The sequence below is a fragment of the Parus major genome, chromosome 2 (genome assembly GCF_001522545.3).
Source record: "Parus major isolate Abel chromosome 2, Parus_major1.1, whole genome shotgun sequence".
NCBI classification, from domain to species: Eukaryota; Metazoa; Chordata; class Aves; order Passeriformes; family Paridae; genus Parus; species Parus major.
This window is the reverse complement of record NC_031769.1, coordinates 34,576,653-34,598,004: the sequence shown is the minus strand read 5'-3', so window position 1 is coordinate 34,598,004 and position 21,352 is coordinate 34,576,653. Positions and strand designations below refer to the sequence as shown.

At 41.8% G+C, this 21,352-nt stretch overlaps 1 protein-coding gene across 1 annotated transcript in view; it reads left to right on the top strand.

Moving 5' to 3' along the window:
- Positions 1 to 1,450: 1,450 nt before the first annotated feature.
- The window catches only part of COLQ (collagen like tail subunit of asymmetric acetylcholinesterase), a 41,926-nt gene continuing 22,024 nt past the window's right edge, over positions 1,451 to 21,352 (top strand). Inside the window, exons 1-6 of the mRNA XM_015651982.3 lie at positions 1,451 to 1,601; positions 13,884 to 13,996; positions 15,885 to 15,980; positions 18,804 to 18,848; positions 19,599 to 19,625; positions 21,017 to 21,088. Of these exons, the coding sequence (XP_015507468.1) occupies positions 1,496 to 1,601; positions 13,884 to 13,996; positions 15,885 to 15,980; positions 18,804 to 18,848; positions 19,599 to 19,625; positions 21,017 to 21,088 (459 nt within the window). The 5' untranslated portion in view covers positions 1,451 to 1,495. The remainder of the gene's footprint in view (positions 1,602 to 13,883; positions 13,997 to 15,884; positions 15,981 to 18,803; positions 18,849 to 19,598; positions 19,626 to 21,016; positions 21,089 to 21,352) is intronic.

Genomic DNA, 21,352 nt, shown 5'->3' with positions numbered 1-21,352 from the left:
GAGACCAAATTATTATCTTCACTAAGAAAAACCAAATACTAAAAATTAACAGACAGTGGAATAAAGTAGATATGATTAAATTAAAGTAGAAAATGTGTTATCCGAAATATTGCAGTACTGAAAAGAGATTTTAGAAAGCATTATGGTTATATTAAGCCTGTCTTTTAGGGATAAAAATGTATAAGACAGACATTATTCTTCCCATCTAGCCATTACATTTGGAAGGATTTTGTCAATATGTTTGCAATGCATTAAAAGTAACAGCCAAGACTGTTTAACCAGAACTGTGGAAATATCTCACTTTTCTCTTCAGTGGAATTGATGCTCAGGGGGACATGTCACCTTTTCTGTCAGTGAGAACTCTTCTCAAATGGGAAAAAAAAATCAATTCCATAATTAATCCAAAACATTTTCACATTTTTCTTGGGGGAAACTATAAACAATGAGCAAATAAAACCGTCTCAATCTAGAAGAGAGTAATTTTTTTTCACAGCAGAGGATGTACCTCTGATTTTCATGGAAACCACTATCAGATTCCAGGGAGAGAGGAAGATATCTCTGCTACTTACTCAGAGATACAATCTTTTAATCTGTAAAGCCCTGCATGTTGCAATAAGGCACAGAAACCCCAAACTTTTGTACAGGTAGCAAGGACATCTACTGCTTTTCAGAGAGTGGGAGGTTTGTTTTCTTCACATAGTGCTGTGTAGTGTGTTGACCATCTCCACCCCTGGCGCTGATAGTGTTTCATTCACCCCATCATGGCACACGTATTATTTCTTCCCCCTGTTGCATCCCATCAGTGAACTCTGCAATCCTGCAATATCTGGCACTGTCAGTGATATTGTCATTTTCACGTAAATCCAAAATAACAATGTGTTCATCAATTTGTGAAGCCTTTGTGGCATCCCACACCTTGAGCTGCACTCTGTACACAAATGCAACGCTCGTAGCTACTAGGGATAAGCAGATGTTAGGTCATTGCTCATCTCTCTCATTAAGACAATTAGTGACCTGTAGAAGATGATCAATCAGGGATTTTATCCATCTCGATGCCGGTGTCTGGTTGCCTGTACTGAAAGATTCTGTTTACAGTCCAGTTCTTAATTTCTCTCGTTCCTGCTCATCATCATAATTATTATTATCCAAAGTGCTTTTTTGCTTCTGTTAGCAAAACCAGAATCCCCCATGTCTCAGTTTTAGCAGCTAATGTCCACAATAGGGGCAACTGATCCAGCACAGGAGTTAAATATAACTGTGTCTAGTGTAAGGAGAAGATTTAATGGGAAATGGTTGGCATTCTTTCTTCCTAAAGGCACGGAGAGGGAGGGGGAAGAGAGAGAGAGAGAGAGAGAGATACACACACAGACACACACATCCCATAGTGAGGGCAGAGGCAGAGAGCAGGCAAGGCAGAGAGGGAGAGAGGGGAGAGAGAGAGAGCCCCAAGGCAGCCCTGCGCCTCTGAGCTGGGATCTGCCAGGGCAGAGCCAGCATGATGGTCCTCAGCCCACTTGTCCGGGGATCTTACCTGCTGCTTTTCTTCTGCTTTGCTTTGTCTCAGACTGCGTACGCTGACAATGTCTTCTCACTTTCAGCAGGTAAATTGCTTTAAGTCGTTACTTTTCCTTGCTCGGAGCGCTCTGCACTCTGATTCTTGCACTTTCTGGTGATTGGGAACACAGGAGAAAAAAAAACAAACTTCAAATTGCAGATCTCGGCTGAGGGATTTTGCATTGCAGACCTGCTCTACCACACGCCAGGACATTTTGTTGCTTGGTCAGTTTTGCTTTTTGCTTTATAATTTCTGGTTTTAAACCCCTCCCTTCCCTTCCCCATGAGAAATAATGGGCAAGATCCTCAGCTGTTCAAAAATGCTTTTTTTCCATTGGCCTCTGTGGTGCTGTGCTAATGCATGGATCTGGCCCAAATAGTTTATTACTTGCATGTCTGCATGTTTCTTTCTATTTTGGATGAGTTTAGGTAGAATACAGCAAGGGAAAGAAAATTAATCTCAATGTATATCTGCTTCTATAAATAAAGCCCTGACCTCAATGAGTGCTGCTGGAGCCCGACTGGATGTTAGCAGAATAAACATCATTTGGCTCCGGCTATGACACTAACAAATACTCGGATGACTTACATAGCAAACAAGAGCCCACTGCATGGAAAATCCCTGCTAGGCAAAGACAAAACAAATTAGTTGTCAGCTGAGCCAGGGCACTGGAAATCCCTCTTAACAGAATTTACAGTTTCAGCAGCAAGGCTTTCCTTCAGTCACATTCTAGGCGGAGGAAGGGGAAAGCCAACGAGAGCTCTGACTCCATCTTCTCTGGGGAATTTTCACCAATTTATGGCAAATTGCTGTCTCCCACCTTCTGTCTGTTATTCTGTATCAATACAGATGTTCTGACTAATGTCCTGTGTTCCTTCAGTGTCAGATCTGAGATGGTTCAACTGAGGCTGGTAGGTCAGGGCCTGCTGTACCTATAGATCCCCCCATGGCTTTCACAGTGATCAAAGGGGTGCATATTTTAAGTCTGTAAATAAAACCAACCCTAGACATGGACTTAAAGACACGTGGCCTTTCTTGCTCTCATATCCCTCAGCTGTACCCATGGAGCCAGATGGTTTATGATCAAGCTCTCTAAGATGCTTAAAAAGCCTTTAAATTTGTTACCATTTCTTTTCGATTGGGAAGTGCTTTTTCCATCATATTGAGGTTAATTAACGGTGAGGTACAGGAATCACCAGGATTTATTTTCTCTAATACATTCCAAATTGCATTGCAATAACATCAGACCTCAAACTTTGTTTTGAAGAACTTTATGTTTCTTTGGTTCTTGTAGATGCCATAGAGGCAAACAAGACTGTGGTGCTTCCATTGCCTTCTCCTGTAGCACACACTTGTGTGTCTACAGAAGACATTTGAGCTATCCTGTTAAGAAATAACAGTTCAACAAATAGCCTGCCCCTAAGAGGGAAGACTTATCATCTCTGCTAAAAACATGGTAAAAGAGGTAAACATGAAGGAAAATGCCAGAGGCTGGGCATTTTCCACAGGGTAGTCCTGGGGTCTTATCTGCAAAGACCCTGCTGGGCAGATCCCCACCCCACAGTCTGCTCCATGGCAAAGTCCCACACTCTGTTCTTCTGGCCAAGACACTGAAAATCACCTTTATACTCAGCAAGCTCTTCATGAGGCTCCTGTCATGCATGTATTGTCAATGTTTGCTTGATAATATGTGGAAAAAATAGCAGTTGGCCAAAGATTCTATCAATCCCACAGCTGCAGGGCTGGATTAAGAGACATACCTGTCTGTCATTATTACTTGCTAATCAGGGTTATTTGGTATTAAAAATTATCTAATAAGGGATTCCTTTAGTGCTTTGGTTACACCTGCATTTTAAGAAACTTCTAAGAAAAAAGCAGTAAGTTCTGATTTTTCTGGTAGAAATCTGACAGAGGGCACAGAAGATTAATTACTTCCATTTACAATGAAGGTGAATTAATTCCACGTACATTCTCAGTTATTTTAGTCATTTCTCAAATGTTCTCTGACTATCAGCTGAGTCAGTTATTTGTATTTGGCACCAAGATGCAATTCCACATTTAAAGAATGAATTTCAGCGGTACACTTTCAAATTCTGAAACTAATCCCATTTAGCAGAGAGGATGTTCTTAAGCAATTTCTTGGCTTTACTGTAGTTGGAAAAAAACATTTGGGTATCTTCCAGGTATGTCTGAAAACTTCTGGCCTAAACGTACTTTTATTTGTGTCCTCACACATCTTTGCATAGCAACAGGTCACAAATAAAAAGGTTTACAGGTCACAAAGCAGTAACTAGAAAGCAAAGGGGAAATAGCCTATAGGGTGGAGAGGTGTTGGTACAATAATCGAGGAAAGAAGAATAATCTGGATTTTTGTTTTCTGCCAACTCCACCTCAGAGTCCCATCAGCCTCATGCAGCCCTTGTTTCTAGAAGCATTTTGAGTGTCATGTCAGCTCCAAAGAGTTGAGTCTCATGGTGCTGTAGCATCATTTCTGGAGAAAATGTTCTAGGAAATAATATTATAACAGTGTGTGGCTGTGGTTCCACATGGCAGTGAAGACCCCCAGCATGGGGAACTCAGCCCCTGGAGAATAAAGGTTATTTTCAGGGTAACCTGCCATATCCCACCCATTACACCACTTGTTTGTGGTGTCATTTACATCTATTTTTCAAAGTGCTGCCCTACTGAGGCTCCTGAGCTGCTGCACTCACACGATGAAGACATGAGTTCTGTAGTCACTTTTAGCAGGGCTATGTGAACCAGTCTGCACCTCATAAGAACCAGCCTGAAGCCACCTTCCAAATTCAGGAGTAGAAAGACTCTCTTCCTCTCCTGCTCCTTCCTTCTCTTCCCCTTTATTGCTCATCCAGGCCCGAGATTTCACGGAGAGATGGGACAGTATTTAAAGTACCAGGAACATCTGAAGAAAAAGAACTGCATCTCAATGCTTCTCCTGGCCTTTATGCATGCCACAAGTGCATCCCTTGATTTAATTGACTCCTACAGTCAATAATGATTCACAGTCCTTTGGAAGTATTAGGGTGGATTAGTTTAAAAGAACTCAACAGGATATTAGAGCACTATTGGCAGTACTCCTCATGATTTCTTTGCTGTTGTCCTATAATTTTCCTGAAGAAAGGGAACATTATATCTCAGTGGACACTAGGTTCATCCTCTTTGAATCAAAAAGGTGTAATGTTTGCAACCAGACTTCATGTGGCAGAACTGCAGAAAAGCATTACATTTTCTTGTGGACTGACACTGTTGGAGCTGTGGTGATGGGCAAGGTGGGCTGGGAAGAGGAGCTGTGTAGGGTGAGAGCTGTGCCTGGGCAGCACAGAGAAGGGACCTTGGGGGCCACTGTGGTGCTGTGCTGTGGGGAGAGGACATTGTGTATTTGTGAGAGAAACAGCAGGAGAGAAAAGAGCCAGAAACAAGGAATGATTCCTGACATTGAGGGAGTTGGGATCAGGGCTGTCTTTCCATAAAAGGAATATCTGACTCCATCATCAGGGCTTGGTTTTCTTTTCCCTGCAGGAACCCTAACTATTGTCATAATGGACAGCAAAGATGTCAGGTGGATTTATTTTGTTTCTAAAGAGAGTAATTGTAAATATTTGTGTAAAATCACAAGAGAATGACTTATCTGAGTGTTTGGAGGAGAAAGAAAGTTGCAGAAGGAATTTAAAACAAGATGAGAAAAGCTTGAAGACTCTCAAAAGGCAGCAGTCAGAGCCTGCTGGGGAAATAGCCCAAAGGGTGACTAGCAATCAACAATATCAGACCAGGGAGGAAAGCCTGGCTCTTCTCTGTAAAGTCAGCATGGGCCCAGGGGGTGCTGAGCATCCTGGTACCATTGGTAGTGGGTTTCTCATGGAACAAACATAAGCAGGAAAGCTGTGGTTAGATTAAAATTCCTGATGGAAATGAGCCACTGGCAAAGGCTACAGCTTAGTTAGAAGAAGGAAAGCAAAATATCATTGACCATGAGACACAGCAGTCACCTAGCTGTGGAGCCGAGCTGCCAAAGGTCTTGGGGCAAGATGTTGAGAGTTTTCTGTCCTTTTTGTGATTCATACGGGCCTGAAAGGGACCCAGAATATTCTTTCAGTAGATTCTCTGTTCAGCTTCAGAGGAGAAAATAACCTTGGGATTGGCTGTTTTAACTTGATAGCCCAAATGGGAAGATAAGCCAAAAAAAGGAGGGTGTAGTGGCTACCCTTCTAAACTGATGAAGAGGACAGCTCCTGAGCAGCCTCTGGGGAAATGCTTGAGCTGCCAACAGATTAACAGCCTAGTATGGTGTGGTTACTGTTGCTTCAAGTAAATGGGTCTTTAAATATGCAGAGTTTAAAGAACTACCTGATTTGACTTTATCTGTATATTCTCCCCTGGTGGATATGACCTGTGAAAATCCCAAACTGGGTGTCCTGCTCAGGTCAATGTAGATGATATTCAGGAAAGAAATCACCTTAGGACTCACAGACCTTCTCTGGTGGTGTATGCTGCAACACCTGTGCTGAGAAAGGTGAGAGCAGAGCAGCCACACTGGTGCACAGCCTGTCTGTGACTCCATGCCTACATCCACCTTCTCATCAGCAAGGGCAAAGGGAGCACTGATGTCATCCACAGAGGCCAAGGTCCCCCAGAGATGCTCTGAAATTCACAGTAAACCAGTGAGAAGGAGACCACTCCATCCTGTGGGTAAGGAACAAGGAAAGGACACCAGAGGCAGTTCAGGAGGTTGGCACTTGCCTTGCAGCAGTAAATAAAAATCAGAAGAGGACATGGCCTCTAGTGAGTAAGCCAGAACCTGTTTGTAGCAAAGCTCCTTAAGTACAGCCCTGGTCTTGCATGCAGAAGAAGAAAGAGGCTTCTGATGTGTTTATGGCATTACTGGTTGACAAGGGGCTTGTCTTGTCAAAAAAGGTTGAGTGATAATGCAGACAAAGGGAAAAGGTTCAGTGGAATGCTGTTGAAGTTGAATATCATGACATTCACTTGTTGGGTTGTGAAGAAGTCCTCCAGCTGCCAGGGACAGATGTCTGTACAGGAGCTGAGGCAGTGCTTGCTTGGCTTTCCAGCAAAGGAAGCAGTAACTGATCTGGAGGTTTTTCTATAACCTATGAATGCTTCTGACAGGCGGCATTTCCCAAATGGGAACCTCAGCTGAAAGTGATCTGCAGCTGAAGTGGAGATCCAGATGGTCCAAGCTTCTCCATGCTGTACCATTGCCATGAATGAGGATAGCACTGTCTGTAGTCCATGGGTATTGGACATGCTGGTGAATACTAGATTTTTGTTACCAGCAGACTGAAATGTGGAGGCTTAAATTCCATCACAGCAAAGCAAGCTGTTTCAAAATCAGATGTTTTCAGTGAAAGGATAAAAGCTCCACCAACAAGCAATTCAAAGTGCTGCAAAATCAGTTTAGTCCCTCCATAGTTACAGACAGACGGTGCTTGTAGGCCTCTGCCTTTAGTACAGACAGTTCATTTGTGGGTATGTCAATATTACCAAACCCCTGCACAGGAGGGGAACAGTCTGTGACTTCACATTTTAGCCTCCTTGCATTTGACAATCTGTTTCCTATCAGACACTGAGGCTTCCCATGGGCGAACTACTGGCACAGAAGCACCAGCAGTGTGACTGCAACAAAAGAAACAGCTAATTTTAGTTAAAACCAAAGAAAAGTATCATCTGTGTTCAGACAAGAGGACATTTGTTGTCACAATAGACAAACCCTGTATCCCTGCAGTCTTTAACTCCTGGCACTAGGATGGTGTGTGGCTGCAGAATCAGCCGTGGTGCAGCACAGCACTCAGCCAGGACACAGCTGGGAGATCTGTCTTGTGCTGCAGCTTAGAAAGTAGAAAAGAACAGGGCAAGACCTTCATATCTAGGGAGAATGGTTTGAGGAAGATCAGAAAAAAAGAAGAGAGGAAAAACTCTACAGGAATTAACAAACCCCAACCTAGGTGCTCTATTTCGTCCCCTCTCCAAGGAAATCACCCCTTTAATGGAAAGGAAATTGTGGGGACTCTTTCTGTAGTCACACACCTGTGATGCTAAAAGAGCATTTGGGAAGAAAAGATGGGTGTAGGAAAACCACAGAGGAGAAATGAGGCAGTGAGGGGAAAAGAGGTTAACCATTTTCCTCAGGAACTTGCAAGAGGGTATAGATAAATGAAGGCTTCTGGGGAACGCTCACAAGTAAAGGCAGTGCTATAATTTCAGTCTTCTACCCAGGGAAGTGGTGACAGATTATCAGCTTCTGGAAACTGCAAAGTTAATGAATCTTTATAATACAAAGTCAATATATAGTTGGGTCTTTTGGTCAAAGGCAGGAGAATAAAATCAGCTGGGCTGGGAATCTCTTGCAGCAAGGGAGTTGTGAGGAATTAATCCAGTTGATGGCAACGAATTTTCAAAGAAGAATTGAGAGGCTTTTCTCTGAAGTCTTTTTGAGCACACAGCAACACCCACAGTCTCATAGGGATTGCCTGGGACTGTCTGAGCATATGGTGGAGCAACATCAAAGTCAAGTACGTGTTTGATCCATGCCAGCACTGACAGATTATGATCTTGCAGTTGCAGAAGGGTGGAACTGGTGTCTCTCAGCTCAGTTGCTACTGATCTTACACAAAGTGGGAGAGGACTGTGTGGCAGTGAATGACATGTAGAAGTCTTTCAGGGCTGAGGCAGTATCTATCCTGCTTTAATCTTTAGTGCTTCAGGCTCTTCTACAGATTATGGTAAATTCTTGGGCTTTAATACTCAGAGTATTTACAGTATTGCTCTGATCTGGTTCATAAACTGATCGAGATGAGATATTGTAATTCACCAGCTTGGAAGGCTGTTTCTGGTACCCCTGGACTTGGGGGACTTGCATAACTTCTCTGTGCTTCAGTTTCTCATGAACTGATGGGGTGTGAGTAGAATTGTCAACATTGTTTAGCAGTGTCTAGAGCTCTGGAGCTCTGCAAGTGAAAGGCAATAGAAGGGAAATTGCACAGAATAGCCCTGTCATGGTTATTGGGATTTATAAAACAACAGGTTTATTTTACAAACCTGTTTTATAACCCACTGAAGTGTTATACCCATTAGATTTTACTGGCATTTTTCATTGTTTTGAGAAACAGAATGCCAGCCAACACACGAAAATCCTCCTCTCTCTCTCTCTCTCTCACCCTGTACTGATCTCAGAATTTTCCTTCTGCAATCAGTCTGAGAGAACAGTGTATAACCTTCTGGCATACATGTTGTCCTCATACGTACACATACACACAGATAAAATGTCTGAAATGTTTACATACAGGAACTAAAAGGCTTTTCCTTTGCTTAAAAATCCCTCAGGCCCCTTTGCTTTCTCACAGCTTGCCGCATCTGCAGAGTTTTCTAGGGCTGACCTCAGAGATGCAGCCAGCCCTCGTTCCCCAGCCAGGCTGCCAGAGCTGCTGAGGGACGTGGGCTAAATGTTAGGTGGGGATGGAGGGCAGAGTGTCCTTGCTCCTGTGGCCAGGTGGATATCCAGACCCGCCGTCCAGGCAGCGTGCCAGGGATCATGCTGCTGTCAAGCTTTGTGAACACTGGCTGATTTTTAAATACATTTATTTATGACAGTTTCTGAGTGTGCATCAGCTGGTAAAGTGCTGCTGCCACAGCCTGTGGTCCTTCAGAGATTAAAAATGGAGCACTTCCAAATTTTTATGAGATTTTCTTGACTGTGCTAGTTTAACCTTTAGAACTTGGTGGTCTTTTTCAGCCTAGAGAATGCTATGATTCTATTAAAAGAAACCTGCAAGGTTTCATCTGGATTTCTTAATTTTCTAAAATTAATTGAAATAATTTCTGATCTGCTTTTTTCTGTTTCTTAAAGAGTCTGAAGCCCATCTTAAGCAAAAGGAAGCTAGTGGCAGGGGAGAGCTGCAGCTCTGTGTCTCATCTCGTAACTCCAGTGGGAATTTCACAGGTCACCACCTCCTCTACACAGACACCATTACCTAAGCTTGAAATATTTCTTTGGCATATTAAATCTGGTTTATAGGAGAGGATATATTTAGGCCATCAACTATAAGGTCCAAGTTCAAAAATGTACTGAGAGATGCAGACAATTCACTAACTTGACTGTTCAACCCAGCTCCAAACACAAGCTGCATTCTCATCTCTGGTTATATGTCCTTAAAGCACACTTTGGGCCAAAAAGTTACATGAAACACACTTTAAAGAGGCATATATTGGTAATGCTGGAACTTATCTTTGGCATTTTGAAGGAGAGCTTAATACCTGCATCTGCTCTGTAAATAAAAGCACCTTGGACAAGCTCTTTAACTTTCCTAACTTAAGAGGAAAACATTGCCTGGTCACTTGCAGTAGATGTACAGGCTGGAGCTGGGTGGCTGCGGCCTGTGGTGCTCTGCTGTCCTGGCAAAGAGGCTGAGAGGAGCCTGAATGAATGACAACAAAGCAGATGAAAGGCTCAGTTTCAGCTGGACAAGCTCACATTCATTAACTGGCTGGTCTGCCCAGCTCGTTTATTATTAATTCTGAGTGGCATCCGAGTGGGAGAAGCATCTGTGATGGGTGTCAGCCGTCAGAGGGCTCCATCCAGCAGAGCCCTGCCTGTCACAGGCTGGGCAAGCCACCAGCCCTGCTGTCAGGGTGAGAAGACTTTGGATAATAGCTCAGCTTCCCGTCAGGACTTGCTGGATCAATGTGGTCATAAATAGGAAGGGAAACACATGTTAAGTATCCTTTTCCTTTCTTGTCCTTTCCTCCTGGCGTTCAGCCTACAGCTTTGTGATTTTAGGATGAAAGTCACTTTCATGGTTTATTTATGATTTTTTTTTCAATGAAATCCTGTAAATCTGACTTGAATCCGGGGCAGGATATCTCTGGTATTTCTGTTGTGGCTGTGGGGTTGAGGATTTCTCTAGGATCTGCCCTGGGAGGCCTCATAGACCTCATATGAGCCCCACTCCAGGGGGCTCAGCCTGGGTGAAGGCTTCTCTCTGGCTCTGTGTGATACCAGCTTGAAGAAGAGTTCTCAAATCCAGCTATGATCACAAGAAATCTACAGGAACAAAAGAGAACATCACACTTTATCTAAAGTATGTTGTTTTCTGAAGCTACCATTGGCAGTATACCCATAGATTTATAAAGTCACTTTCTTGTTGAATTGGATTAACCATATAAATACGGTTATAGCCTTAACCATAAAAATAACCAGAGAATGTAAATATGTTCTATTTCAAAGATGACTATTTTAATTTTTATGTTCTTTGAAAACAATTGCCTCTTGGATAAGTCCTAAGAGGATATTGGATATTTTCATTTTGTCTTTTTTTTTTTTCTTATTGAACATGTTTGGCACTGAAGTTGTTGAAAGAGCAGCTTCTGTATGAGATATGTAAATGCATGCTCTGTGTAGGCAGGGTCTTCATATTTCACAGAAAACTATGACAGTCCTATTCTTGGGCTGAGATTTTTTCCACTGATGGGGACTGGAGTATTCTGAGGCTGTGTTTAGCAAACAAAGCTAACCTGGAGCCTACAAATATGCATTGCATTTGCAGTGAGCCTGTAAGGCTGCCAAGGTAACCTTTGTGTGATATAAATCAAGGCAATACTGTATCAGTTGTGCATCTTGGACCTCTAGCACTTTCTGACAAAATCAGTACCAAAGAGATGTGGTGCTTCCTGGAAGATCAGATTATAGCAGTCATACCTGCAGTCCCTTTGTGAATAATTCATTTTTTTGCTCCTTCTTCTGTCATGTCACCTGTCATACCTGAGTGGGGAAGGTTCTTTGACCTAGAATCAGTCTTTTCTTAAATCTTTGATTGAGAATGGCACCTTCCAGACTATAGCCAGGGTTACTGATGGAGCCCCTGAAATATTAACTACTCAAGTCATTACATAATTGATACCTGTCCTATATAGCAATATCTTTACTATTAATGATACATAATTACTTGGTATATAATGATAGTGTCGATCAGAATTTAGTATCTATCTATTGTAATAGCATCTATTAGTAATAGTGTCTAATATCTGTAGTAATAGTATCTATTTCTGTTGCTGGTAGTTAGATTTTGCTTGGCTCCACATTGAGATCAGTACCTGCTATCACTGTTCATACCAGCAAACCCAGAGTGGGCTTCAACCTGACTTGTGTTACAGTTTCATAACATGATGAAGACTAAAATTAGGGGCTATTTTTTTACCATCTCAGTTAGCTACAGTGCTTTTCACAAGAAAGCTGTCCTACAGATTTTCAGGCTTTTCTTCTAAAAAGGAGAATCCAAATTTTTTTGTAACCCAGGACTGGAATTTATGCATGAGGATGCAATAAGTATCATATTAGAACTATAGCTGTGCATCTATATTTAATCTTATATTTGCAAAATATTTCAAGAACAACACTTTTTTTTTTTAAGTAGCAGTTCAGCTCCTGTAATGTAAACCTTTTTCTGCAGAAAACAAGCTGCTGGTAGTTATCTCTTAGCAACTAAGCCACATCAGGCTAGTTTTGATATTCTTATTCTTGTTGAATGATAATAATCCTACTGAAATCTTGTCTAGAGCATGAATTGAGGTGATACTAAGAAAGATTACATTGGGATATGGCCTAAAATAAAGTAATAATTGCGCTTTATACCCTGTTAAAAATTACAAGCTGTCCATTACCTTAATATTGCACTATTTTGTCCCAATGCAATAGGTTGAAATACAATCCTGAAACTCAGACAACTGCAGAAGTTGCATGTTAAAAATTGAAAAACTTATTTACAGCTGCATAAGAGTGACTGAATTCAGGTTAAGCCAATACAAAACTTAACTCTTCATATCTTTGTATTTTATTACTTGTAAGTTCTGGAGACCGATGACTCGTACCTCTATTTACTTTTTAAAGGACATTGGCATTTTCAGTACGTATTTAAAACTTAAAAATAAACAATATACCATTTCTTAATAAATCTGCCTTTCTCTTAAATTGAAGTTTTTGACTGAGTTTCAAACTCGTGAGGAAAAGCTGAGAAAGAGTCTTCATTATGAACCCTTCCAGAATTCAATTGACTTGGTTATCAAAGGTATCATTACAAATAGTGTTTTAACAGAGGAAAAAATCTGAATGACATTAACTACCCCTGGTAGCTGAATCCCACTCCTCTGGGCAGCTCTTTTCTGTGCATCAGGACTGAGAAAATAATGTCCCCAATAACATGGGATGGTGGAACTGAGGTAATGTATTTTCTGAGACACGTGAAAAACTAGAAGTAACTCTCTTCTTCCTTTACCTTGAGACATGACTAATATCCAGCCTGCAATTGATTTGCACACAAATCTAGCAATTTCATCAGGTTTGTCTTCCCAGAAACTTAATTTAGACATTTTCTATTAATACCAGATACTTCACCATAGGCTTTTCTTCTTGGCTCCCCGCCACCTTTCAGATCAGACACTCATTCCAGCTGCCACTAGCCAGAGGGAGAAACCAACAGGCATAAATAAATATTTGCTATCCTTGGCAAAACCTTTGAAGGAGGCTCTCACTCTGATCAGAGATGTGTTTCCCAAGAAATAAATAAGATTCAGGGAAAAAATGTAGTGTATAAATGCACCATCTTAATATCTTCCTTTGTGAATTTTGGTCACAGCTTCTTATATTTTGATGGAAGTTCACCTCTTAGAAAACATCAAACACACTGCCAAACACAACTGAGGTCTTGTCTTACCAGTCAGTCTGTGGCAAAGGTATCAGCTAAGCTTGGGTTGTGGGGTATTTATTCTTAAGGATGATGCACAAATCAGGAATACGACAACCTGGCTGCATTTCCAGAGGAAATACGAGGAAATGTGTTGTGGAACAGCTTCACACTTCCCACTTACCATGGAAGTGCCGAAAGTGATTCAGTTCACAGGGAAGGTGATGGCCAACAGCACTGAGAGCTTTCCTGGTGGCAAGTGGGATGTAACAGGGACCAGAAGATGCTATTTGCAACACACTTTTGGAACAGAGAGTAGAGAAAGCAATAAATGTTTGATTCATTTTCTAATCTCACCTATCTGGAATTTTCAAGATTCTGCCTGTGTCAGAGCCACATTTGGAGTTTAACACTCTCCATATCCTTTGGCACAAGAAGGAACTTAGAGACTTAAGGGTCCACCAGGTTTCTTAAATCCCTGCTTGGATTACAGGATTCAATCATTGATTGCAATCAATGCATACAGGATGTAGGACACTACTGTGAAATGGCAACTTCTCTTATTCTGAAAGAAATTATTGTGCTCTTCAAGACAACAGTTGAGTGTTTGTATTGAACAGATCTCCCTTGTTTGGAACAGAAGAAGCAGCTCAACTGCAGAGCATGCTGCCTCCTTGGCCCTCCTCCACCGCCCCTGTTCCCACCACCGTACTTCAGGCACAGCTGGAGCACTGTAAGTGTGGCTTTTACTTCTTTTACACGAGTTGTAATGACAAAGAATGAAGCATTGTCTCAAGCACTTTGTGGTGTCACTCAGCAAACCTGCCTGGCTGTGCTGATAAGGCTCTGAGGACAATCACACAGCATCCCAGACTGGGGCTTGAAGTAAATATCAGATAGCTCAAGGAGTGACACGAGGCTGGATTTGTTCCTGCAGTTAATTCAATTAACTTAGAATATTTTCCTTACTCTATTTTGAAACCTTCTTAGAGTAAGGCAATCCTGAGCCAGAGGAAATGGCAATGCAGTAAACCAGTAAGGACAGAAAGGTAAATCAAAAAATCATCCTGCACAATGATTTCAGGGTAGATGTAGATGTAGATGTAGATGTAGATGTAGATGTAGATGTAGATGTAGATGTAGATGTAGATGTAGATGTAGATGTAGATGTAGATGTCCTGTTCTGCATCACATTTGCCTTACCTAGTAGGTGAAAGGAAGGTCCTGAAATCGTCCTGTGGAGTCTATTCCCCACCATTTCATTTTGCAGAAGCACATATGTGTTTGAGATGCTGGTATGCAGTTTTCACTCACCCACCCATGCACAAACCTGCCATGTGTGATATATGTCCATAAACATATGCTGACATAAGCATGTGCAGGATACAATGGGAATATGACACAGCAATTTGCCCAAGTCCTCTTACTGCAGGTTCTGCTAACATATTCTCCATCCCAACATAAAGAATTTTTCTACCTACTCAGTAATTCCTATTCCTTAATTTTAATACTCATTTACCATATACAAACACTGCAATTATTGCTAGAGTTCTGTAAATAATGATTAGTAAGATGTCAGGCAAGAAGTAACCCAAGAAAATGTACAGTGTAAAACCCCCATTGCCTTCTGATTGGTCAGGATTGAACTCAGGGTGCTGTTCTCTCCAGACCAAAATACACTTGCCTTTGCTTTCCTCATCACCTCCCCTGCCTGTGCCTTGATTTCCACAGAAAGGAGATCCAAAGACAAGATCTCTTTAGGAATGTTGTGTACTCCTTCGGTAAGAATCAGACAGGAACCAGGGTCTCTGAGATTCCTGCAAGCATCTTAGAAAGTAATCTGAGCCTAAAATCACCCTCCAGACCATCTCCCCATAAAAACATGATATGAAAATAAGCAGTTATGAGCAGGGTGGGAGCCATGTGAATTAAGCTATGAGCAGTTTGTTCTCTAGAGCCTGTAGTCAGAGTTTTACTGGAAAGTGGCCTTTCTCTTGGAAGCTGAAGATCAGTGGTTTTAATCCAGTGTTTCTGGCTCAGTGTTCATCTGTGTTTCCAGGGGAGATCACTTTTGCCACATGACATAAACAAGGCATTTCACTCATGAAAGCTTAATATTGAAGTCAAGAGATCAGACGTTCATTGATCATTTAAGGCACTGGCTCTGCACTGCAGTGAATGAATGCCTCGGGGTTTGTATCTTCTGGAGTGAAGTTCACGCTGCCTATGCCCTCCCTGAGTGAAGTCTCTAATAATAGAGAAAAGAAGCTATTCCTGGAGAGGAGCTGCTGCTGGCAAAGTGGGACAGAGAGGGCAGGGTCATGTCTAAGAATAGGCCAGGGTCCCACGCTGGCTCAGAGGGGCAGCCAGGCTGTGAAGTGCCTCTGTGAGAGGAGAAGGAGGAAGAGGAGGAGGGGAAGGAAGCATGGGGCAGGAGGCTATGCTGAAGTGCTAATGTTCAAGCATCCATGAAGATAACATTGTGACAAGCCCCAGACTTCTCCCAAATGGAGCAAAAAAAACTCTTTTGAGACTGTAGTGTATGGCAGCTGGATTTTTATGCATTTCTCTAACAGGCTACATGTGGCTGCATGTTCACTCATATGTTTGATGTTTCATAGAAGCTGGATATGGAGGAGTTGTGTCATGAGCTCCAGATAATACAGGCTTCCTCTCTGCCTGAATCGCACTGTTCTGCAGGGCCTCCTGGCCCCCAGGTGAGTGATGTATGTGTGACGAAACCACATTGTTCTCTCACTTGCTCCAAAGTCCTTACAAAGCTCTGAGACACATGAAAATGTTTTTTACCACTCAATAAGCATGCCAAGCTCTGGTTTAACTTCATTTTGATATGACTTTGCATATATCATGTAGGCTTTTTACCCTATGTTCTCATCCCTGCCATACACAGCTCATTCTATTTCAAGTTCACCCTTCATTTTTGAGGAGTTTTACAGAGGGTAGCACCCTTCAAAAACCACAGATTTGTCATCACTTCCTTCAGAGGCTCCTTGTCAGTTTTTTCTTTGCTTTAGACTCTGTTCTTCTTTTTTGTGATGACAAGAGCCTGTGGAGTGGATACACAAAATGGACTAGGATGTTAGTGGAGTATGACCCTGGGAAGGCAAACATCTACAATAAATCAGGGACAAGGAGGGGCTTAGCAGGGCAGTGGGGTGGGATTCAGGAGGTGCAGGGTCTCCTAGCTTGACTGCAACATCTCTGCCTTTGACTTGCTGGATAGCCTCAGACCAGTCTTTTTGACCTCACGCCTCATTTTCTACAGTTTATTCTTTCAGAAATCTTAGAATCATATAACCATTTGAATTGAAAGGGACCTCTAAAGGCCAACAAGTACAACCTCCCTACAATGAACAGAGACAATACAACTAGACCAGGTTGCTCAGAGCCCCATCCAACCTGGCCTCCTTCTGAGGAGATGAACCACCCTAGAGGGATGTTTTTTGTGAACATCTCTGTATTGTTGAGAGGATCAGCCGTTTGCCTTTCCATGCCTGCTCCCTCCAAAGAAAGTGGGGAGTTTTTGTGGAGAGGCACTTCCAGTTCCTGCTGGGGCACAGGCAGTGCCAATCCATGTGCTGTGCCTGGTGCCTTGGGACAATGACCTTCCTCAAGCCCCCTCAGTGCCAGTTCATTGCCATACAGCCAATAGCACACATGGCACAGGACCTGTGCTCAGCAAAGCTGTGACTGAGGCTTTGGCAGCCTGAGCAGGCAACAAGCACCCAAACACTACATAAAAAGTATGGAGAACACAAGAAAAGGCTCAATAATGTGGCAAAAAGCTTAGCTTTAGTTATTTATAAGTCAGTACTTCAGAAGATAATTGGAGAGTCTAGAAGTTTTAAGGTGAAAGCCACAAAGTCTTCTTTTTATAGAATCATTAGAATGGTTTGGGTTGGAAGAGACCTTAGAGATCAAGTAGTTCCAACTCCCCATGAATTGTGTCTTTGTTGTTTTGCCAATTTGTCTTTGCTGAGATGCAGGATGAGAAAGATTCATTTAGGTAATGAGAGTGGAAAGGTGTGATCAGAAGTGATGCTTAGTGTTTGCCTAGTTCTGTCTTGAGGAAAGTCTTCTCTGCCTTATGAAACAGCCTTCCAGTGGGATTTGCCATGATCCAGAGCTGCTGTTCATAAGGAAAAAACACTTGTTATTTCAGTCTTTGCTAGACTGTCTTTAAAAAAAAAATATCCTGTTGATAGCCTCTGAAGTCAGAGGACTTAAATTTCAAGAAAGTAATTTTAATTCTATTGTTCTACAAAGTCCATTGCTATAAATAATATCAATCTTGCAACCAAATGATCTACAATCCCTCCAAGAATATTTTTAAATAGAGCAGGCTGGCAGGTTTTATCATAACAGCAGACAGTAGGATGAGTATAACATGGCTTTGGAATTTTTAATTACAAATTGCAGGACGGTGCCTTGTACAGGGACAATGTAAGAGCCAGCAGAGTTTTGGGAAATTCTTTTGTGACAATGTCCACCTGCAAAGAAATACTACCATTACAAGGAGTCATCCAGTATTTATTTCTGAATTTTTCTGTAGCTTGCATGGCTTTCAGAGGAGTTGCAAAAGCTCATACTGTTGACTCATAGATGAATTTTAGTAAATTTTCATAAGAAGGAGAATTAAATTTGTAATGGTATGACTTTGAGTGTAATTCCTCCCATGTGTATCCTGAGGTACAAAGAAATAAATAAGATTACATTATGACTCTAATAGGGTGCATTGATTTTCACTACTGAAAACCTGAAATAACTCTACTGGCTAAAATAGTTGGAGTAATTTGTGTCAGGGGGTAGATTTTGCTCCTATTCATGTACAATTTGATCACATTTTGGACAGTATAAGACAGGCAGGATCCAAACCTGGAGTGAGTGATTTTTACTGTGAATCTAATGCTTCTCTGATGGAGGCTCATGGGATTCTTTCCCTTAGTCATTTAAAAGTAAAAGGTGATCTGTGAACCAAAGCCTTCTAGAAATAAATCTGTTTTCTGGTGGTTTATTTCTGAGAAAGGTGTTCAAGGTCTTCCTGGATTAAGAAGTCTCCTGAAAGGAGAATGAGCCTTGTTTGACAGAGAGAAATATTTTCAAAATTCAGAAATGGCAGCAATCTTCCATGTCCGTCCCATCCTGCAGAGCCCAGCCCACATGTTTTATGCTAGTTCCCTTACCACCCCTAGGGCTGACCTCCTTTTCCAGCTGATGTGGTGTCTCCATGTCCTGGTTGCTAATTCTTCAGGACTCTGATAGCTTCTCATCTTTCATTTGCCCCAGGCTTGTTTCTCTTGTGGGTTCTCCTCACTGATGTGATTCCCCTGCCCTTCCCATGTCAGTCCAACTCTGCATCTTGCCAGTTCAGCAGTGACACAGACCTGGTGTTTGGAGGCCACATTCAAACACAACACCCAACACCTCAGGTCCCAGGAGACACAGATAGGGTCAAGGGCTGATGGAAGACAAGAGCCTCACTAATGCAGTTTAATAATAGCATTCATGTTCCTCCCTAGGGCCCACAAGGAATACCTGGTATAATGGGACCAAAAGGGGAGAAGGTAAGTGTCTGTTGTTATGGAGTTTGATGTGTTTTTCAGGAGAAAAGAAGCAGGGGAGGGTGTTCACTTCTTTCTTTGCCCTTTTAGTGAATGGTGGGCCTTATGAATGGAGGGTTTAGCTTTAATTTGAATGTAAAGCTATGAATTGGCATGAAGCAATAATTCAAAACTTAGTCTTTCTGTGTTCATTTTCAGCCTTGAAACATATTTTATGTATTTTATGTCTTCTTTTGGCTGTGGCATCTCAGGTGCAAAAGTCAGCAATCTTACTGAGCCATGGCCTTTGAGCTCCCTGTCCCTGTGGGAGGACTTGAGGAGCAGAGCTCTCCCATGCAGTGTGAGTTGGATGGGACAGCTCAGGTATTAAAGATACCCTATATGTTATGTTTTCAGATGTGCAAAGATTAGCTCCACAATGGTGCCTAAAGGGCCTTACAGCTGAAGCTGAGCACCTGATTGTGTGCTTTGTTATAGAAGGAGTTGACTGTAGATTCAGGGCTGAGAGCACAGGAGAGACCAAGGGGCTCTGATACAGTAATTCTTCTCATTTTACCTCTGCAAGCTCAGTCTTGATCACAAAGATATTTACAGTGTTTTTTTTGGTGGTATTTGTTCATTTGTTTGTTTGGGGAGAGGGTTGTGGGCTTGTTTGTTGGGGTTTTTTCAATAGAAATGAATTGATGCATTGACTTAAGAGTCACTGTGCTTCATGTGCTGCCTACAAGACTGACATATTCCTTTCTCTGGCAGGGGGAGATTGGCAGGCCTGGAAGAAAGGTATGAACAAAGGTGCTGTCTCAGAAATCCATCTAATATTTAACAGCAACTGCCAGACAGGGGTGAAGACAAGAGTTCAAGAAAAATTAGCTAATGTTGAAGTTTAGCCTGATTGTGTTTCTGTCACTGGCCTTCAGAGTAGGGAGCTCCCAGTGCAGGGCTGGAGAGCTGCCCCAGCTGGCTTGAATTTGACAAATCCCCTGAGTAAAAGCACAGAGAGAAGCCAAAGAGTGGGACATTACCTGGAATGTCTGTGTGGAGAGGGGAAGCAGATTATGGGAGCTATTATAAAAGGTGTTCCAAAAAAAAAAAACAAACCCAAAGCAAAATCAGACTTTTTACTCTTCCAAAGTCCAAACAAGGCTCAGCCAGATACCCCTGAAGAAGGAACAACCATTAATGATTACTCTTCCAGAGCTCTGGCACCAGTGCAAAATGCTGACTACAATCCTATGCTTGGTGACATATGAGCTGTGATATATTGTCAAAAATATGTGCCCCTACATGTGATGAAACAGAATATGTTATCTCAGTCACTAAGTACATCCATTTAATGTAATTAACTTTAAAGAAGACAGAAATGCAGGATGAAATCAGAGATATGCAGGGGGTGGTCACTAACTAGGAAAAGAAGTACCCTTCTAATAATATACCAAGGATTTTGACACCTTTCTAATAATATACCAAGGATTTTGACACCAACTACCAATCAGTAATTCAAATAAATATAAAACACATAAACAGGAGAGGTAATTTTCTTTAATCTATTTTTAAATGCCGTACAGTAAACAAAAATATTATTAATATAAATTCAAGGGTTTGAAACAGCAATGTCTTCGAGAGAGTAACAGACAAATCTACAAAGAAGTACTTAACTTTAAACATGGTAAATCAACTTACTCTTCGGACAAAAACAAGTAGGTTCTGAAAGAGAAGTCGCTCAGGTTGGAAATAAAAGTGTACAGCTCTCATTAAAAGCTGTCTGGCCCATGAGAGTTCACTCTTGGCCTTGAATATCATGACAACATTTCTGAGATCATATTGTCAAGCAGTGTAATGCAGTGGAAGAGCATTAATCCTCAGCATTTTAGGAGATATTCAAAGGATGACTTACAGGCAGCAATTAAAACACATAAATAACTGTATGTACATAGGTAGTTATTGCTAGTCATACAGTAGTTAATAAAAAGAAATTGTAGCTAGCAATGTAGGAATGTTCAGAATAAGGACCATAGTAACAGCAACGATTAGTTAAAGATTTGGTTCTGCTCTCAATATAAATTGGATTTGTATGGATATAAGTAGACATAAGTCTTTTCATCCCCTGTCTGCAGTAACCTGTGTAGGAATGGTGTTTTATGAATCATTGTAATCAATGTTTTCCATTCAAGGGCAGACCAGGTCCCCCGGGCGTCCCTGGGATGCCAGGACCAGTAGGATGGCCTGGACCTGTGGGACCGAAGGTAAGGCTAAAATTCACATAGAGCAAATTGTTCAACATCACAACCTTGGGAAATCTCTAAACAGCTCCTTGCAGGAGGCTGGAAAGCTGTAGCAGTGCAAGGACAATGTGCTTGCTCCCTTTCTCACCCTGCTCTGAAAAGTCTAGGGTTAGGTTACTCCACCTTCTGTCCAGACCCTGTAGCACTTCTCATATGGATTAAACATGTCTAAGGGAAATTGAAAATTAATACAATGAAGACTCACTGAGGTCTCACCGGTGTCCC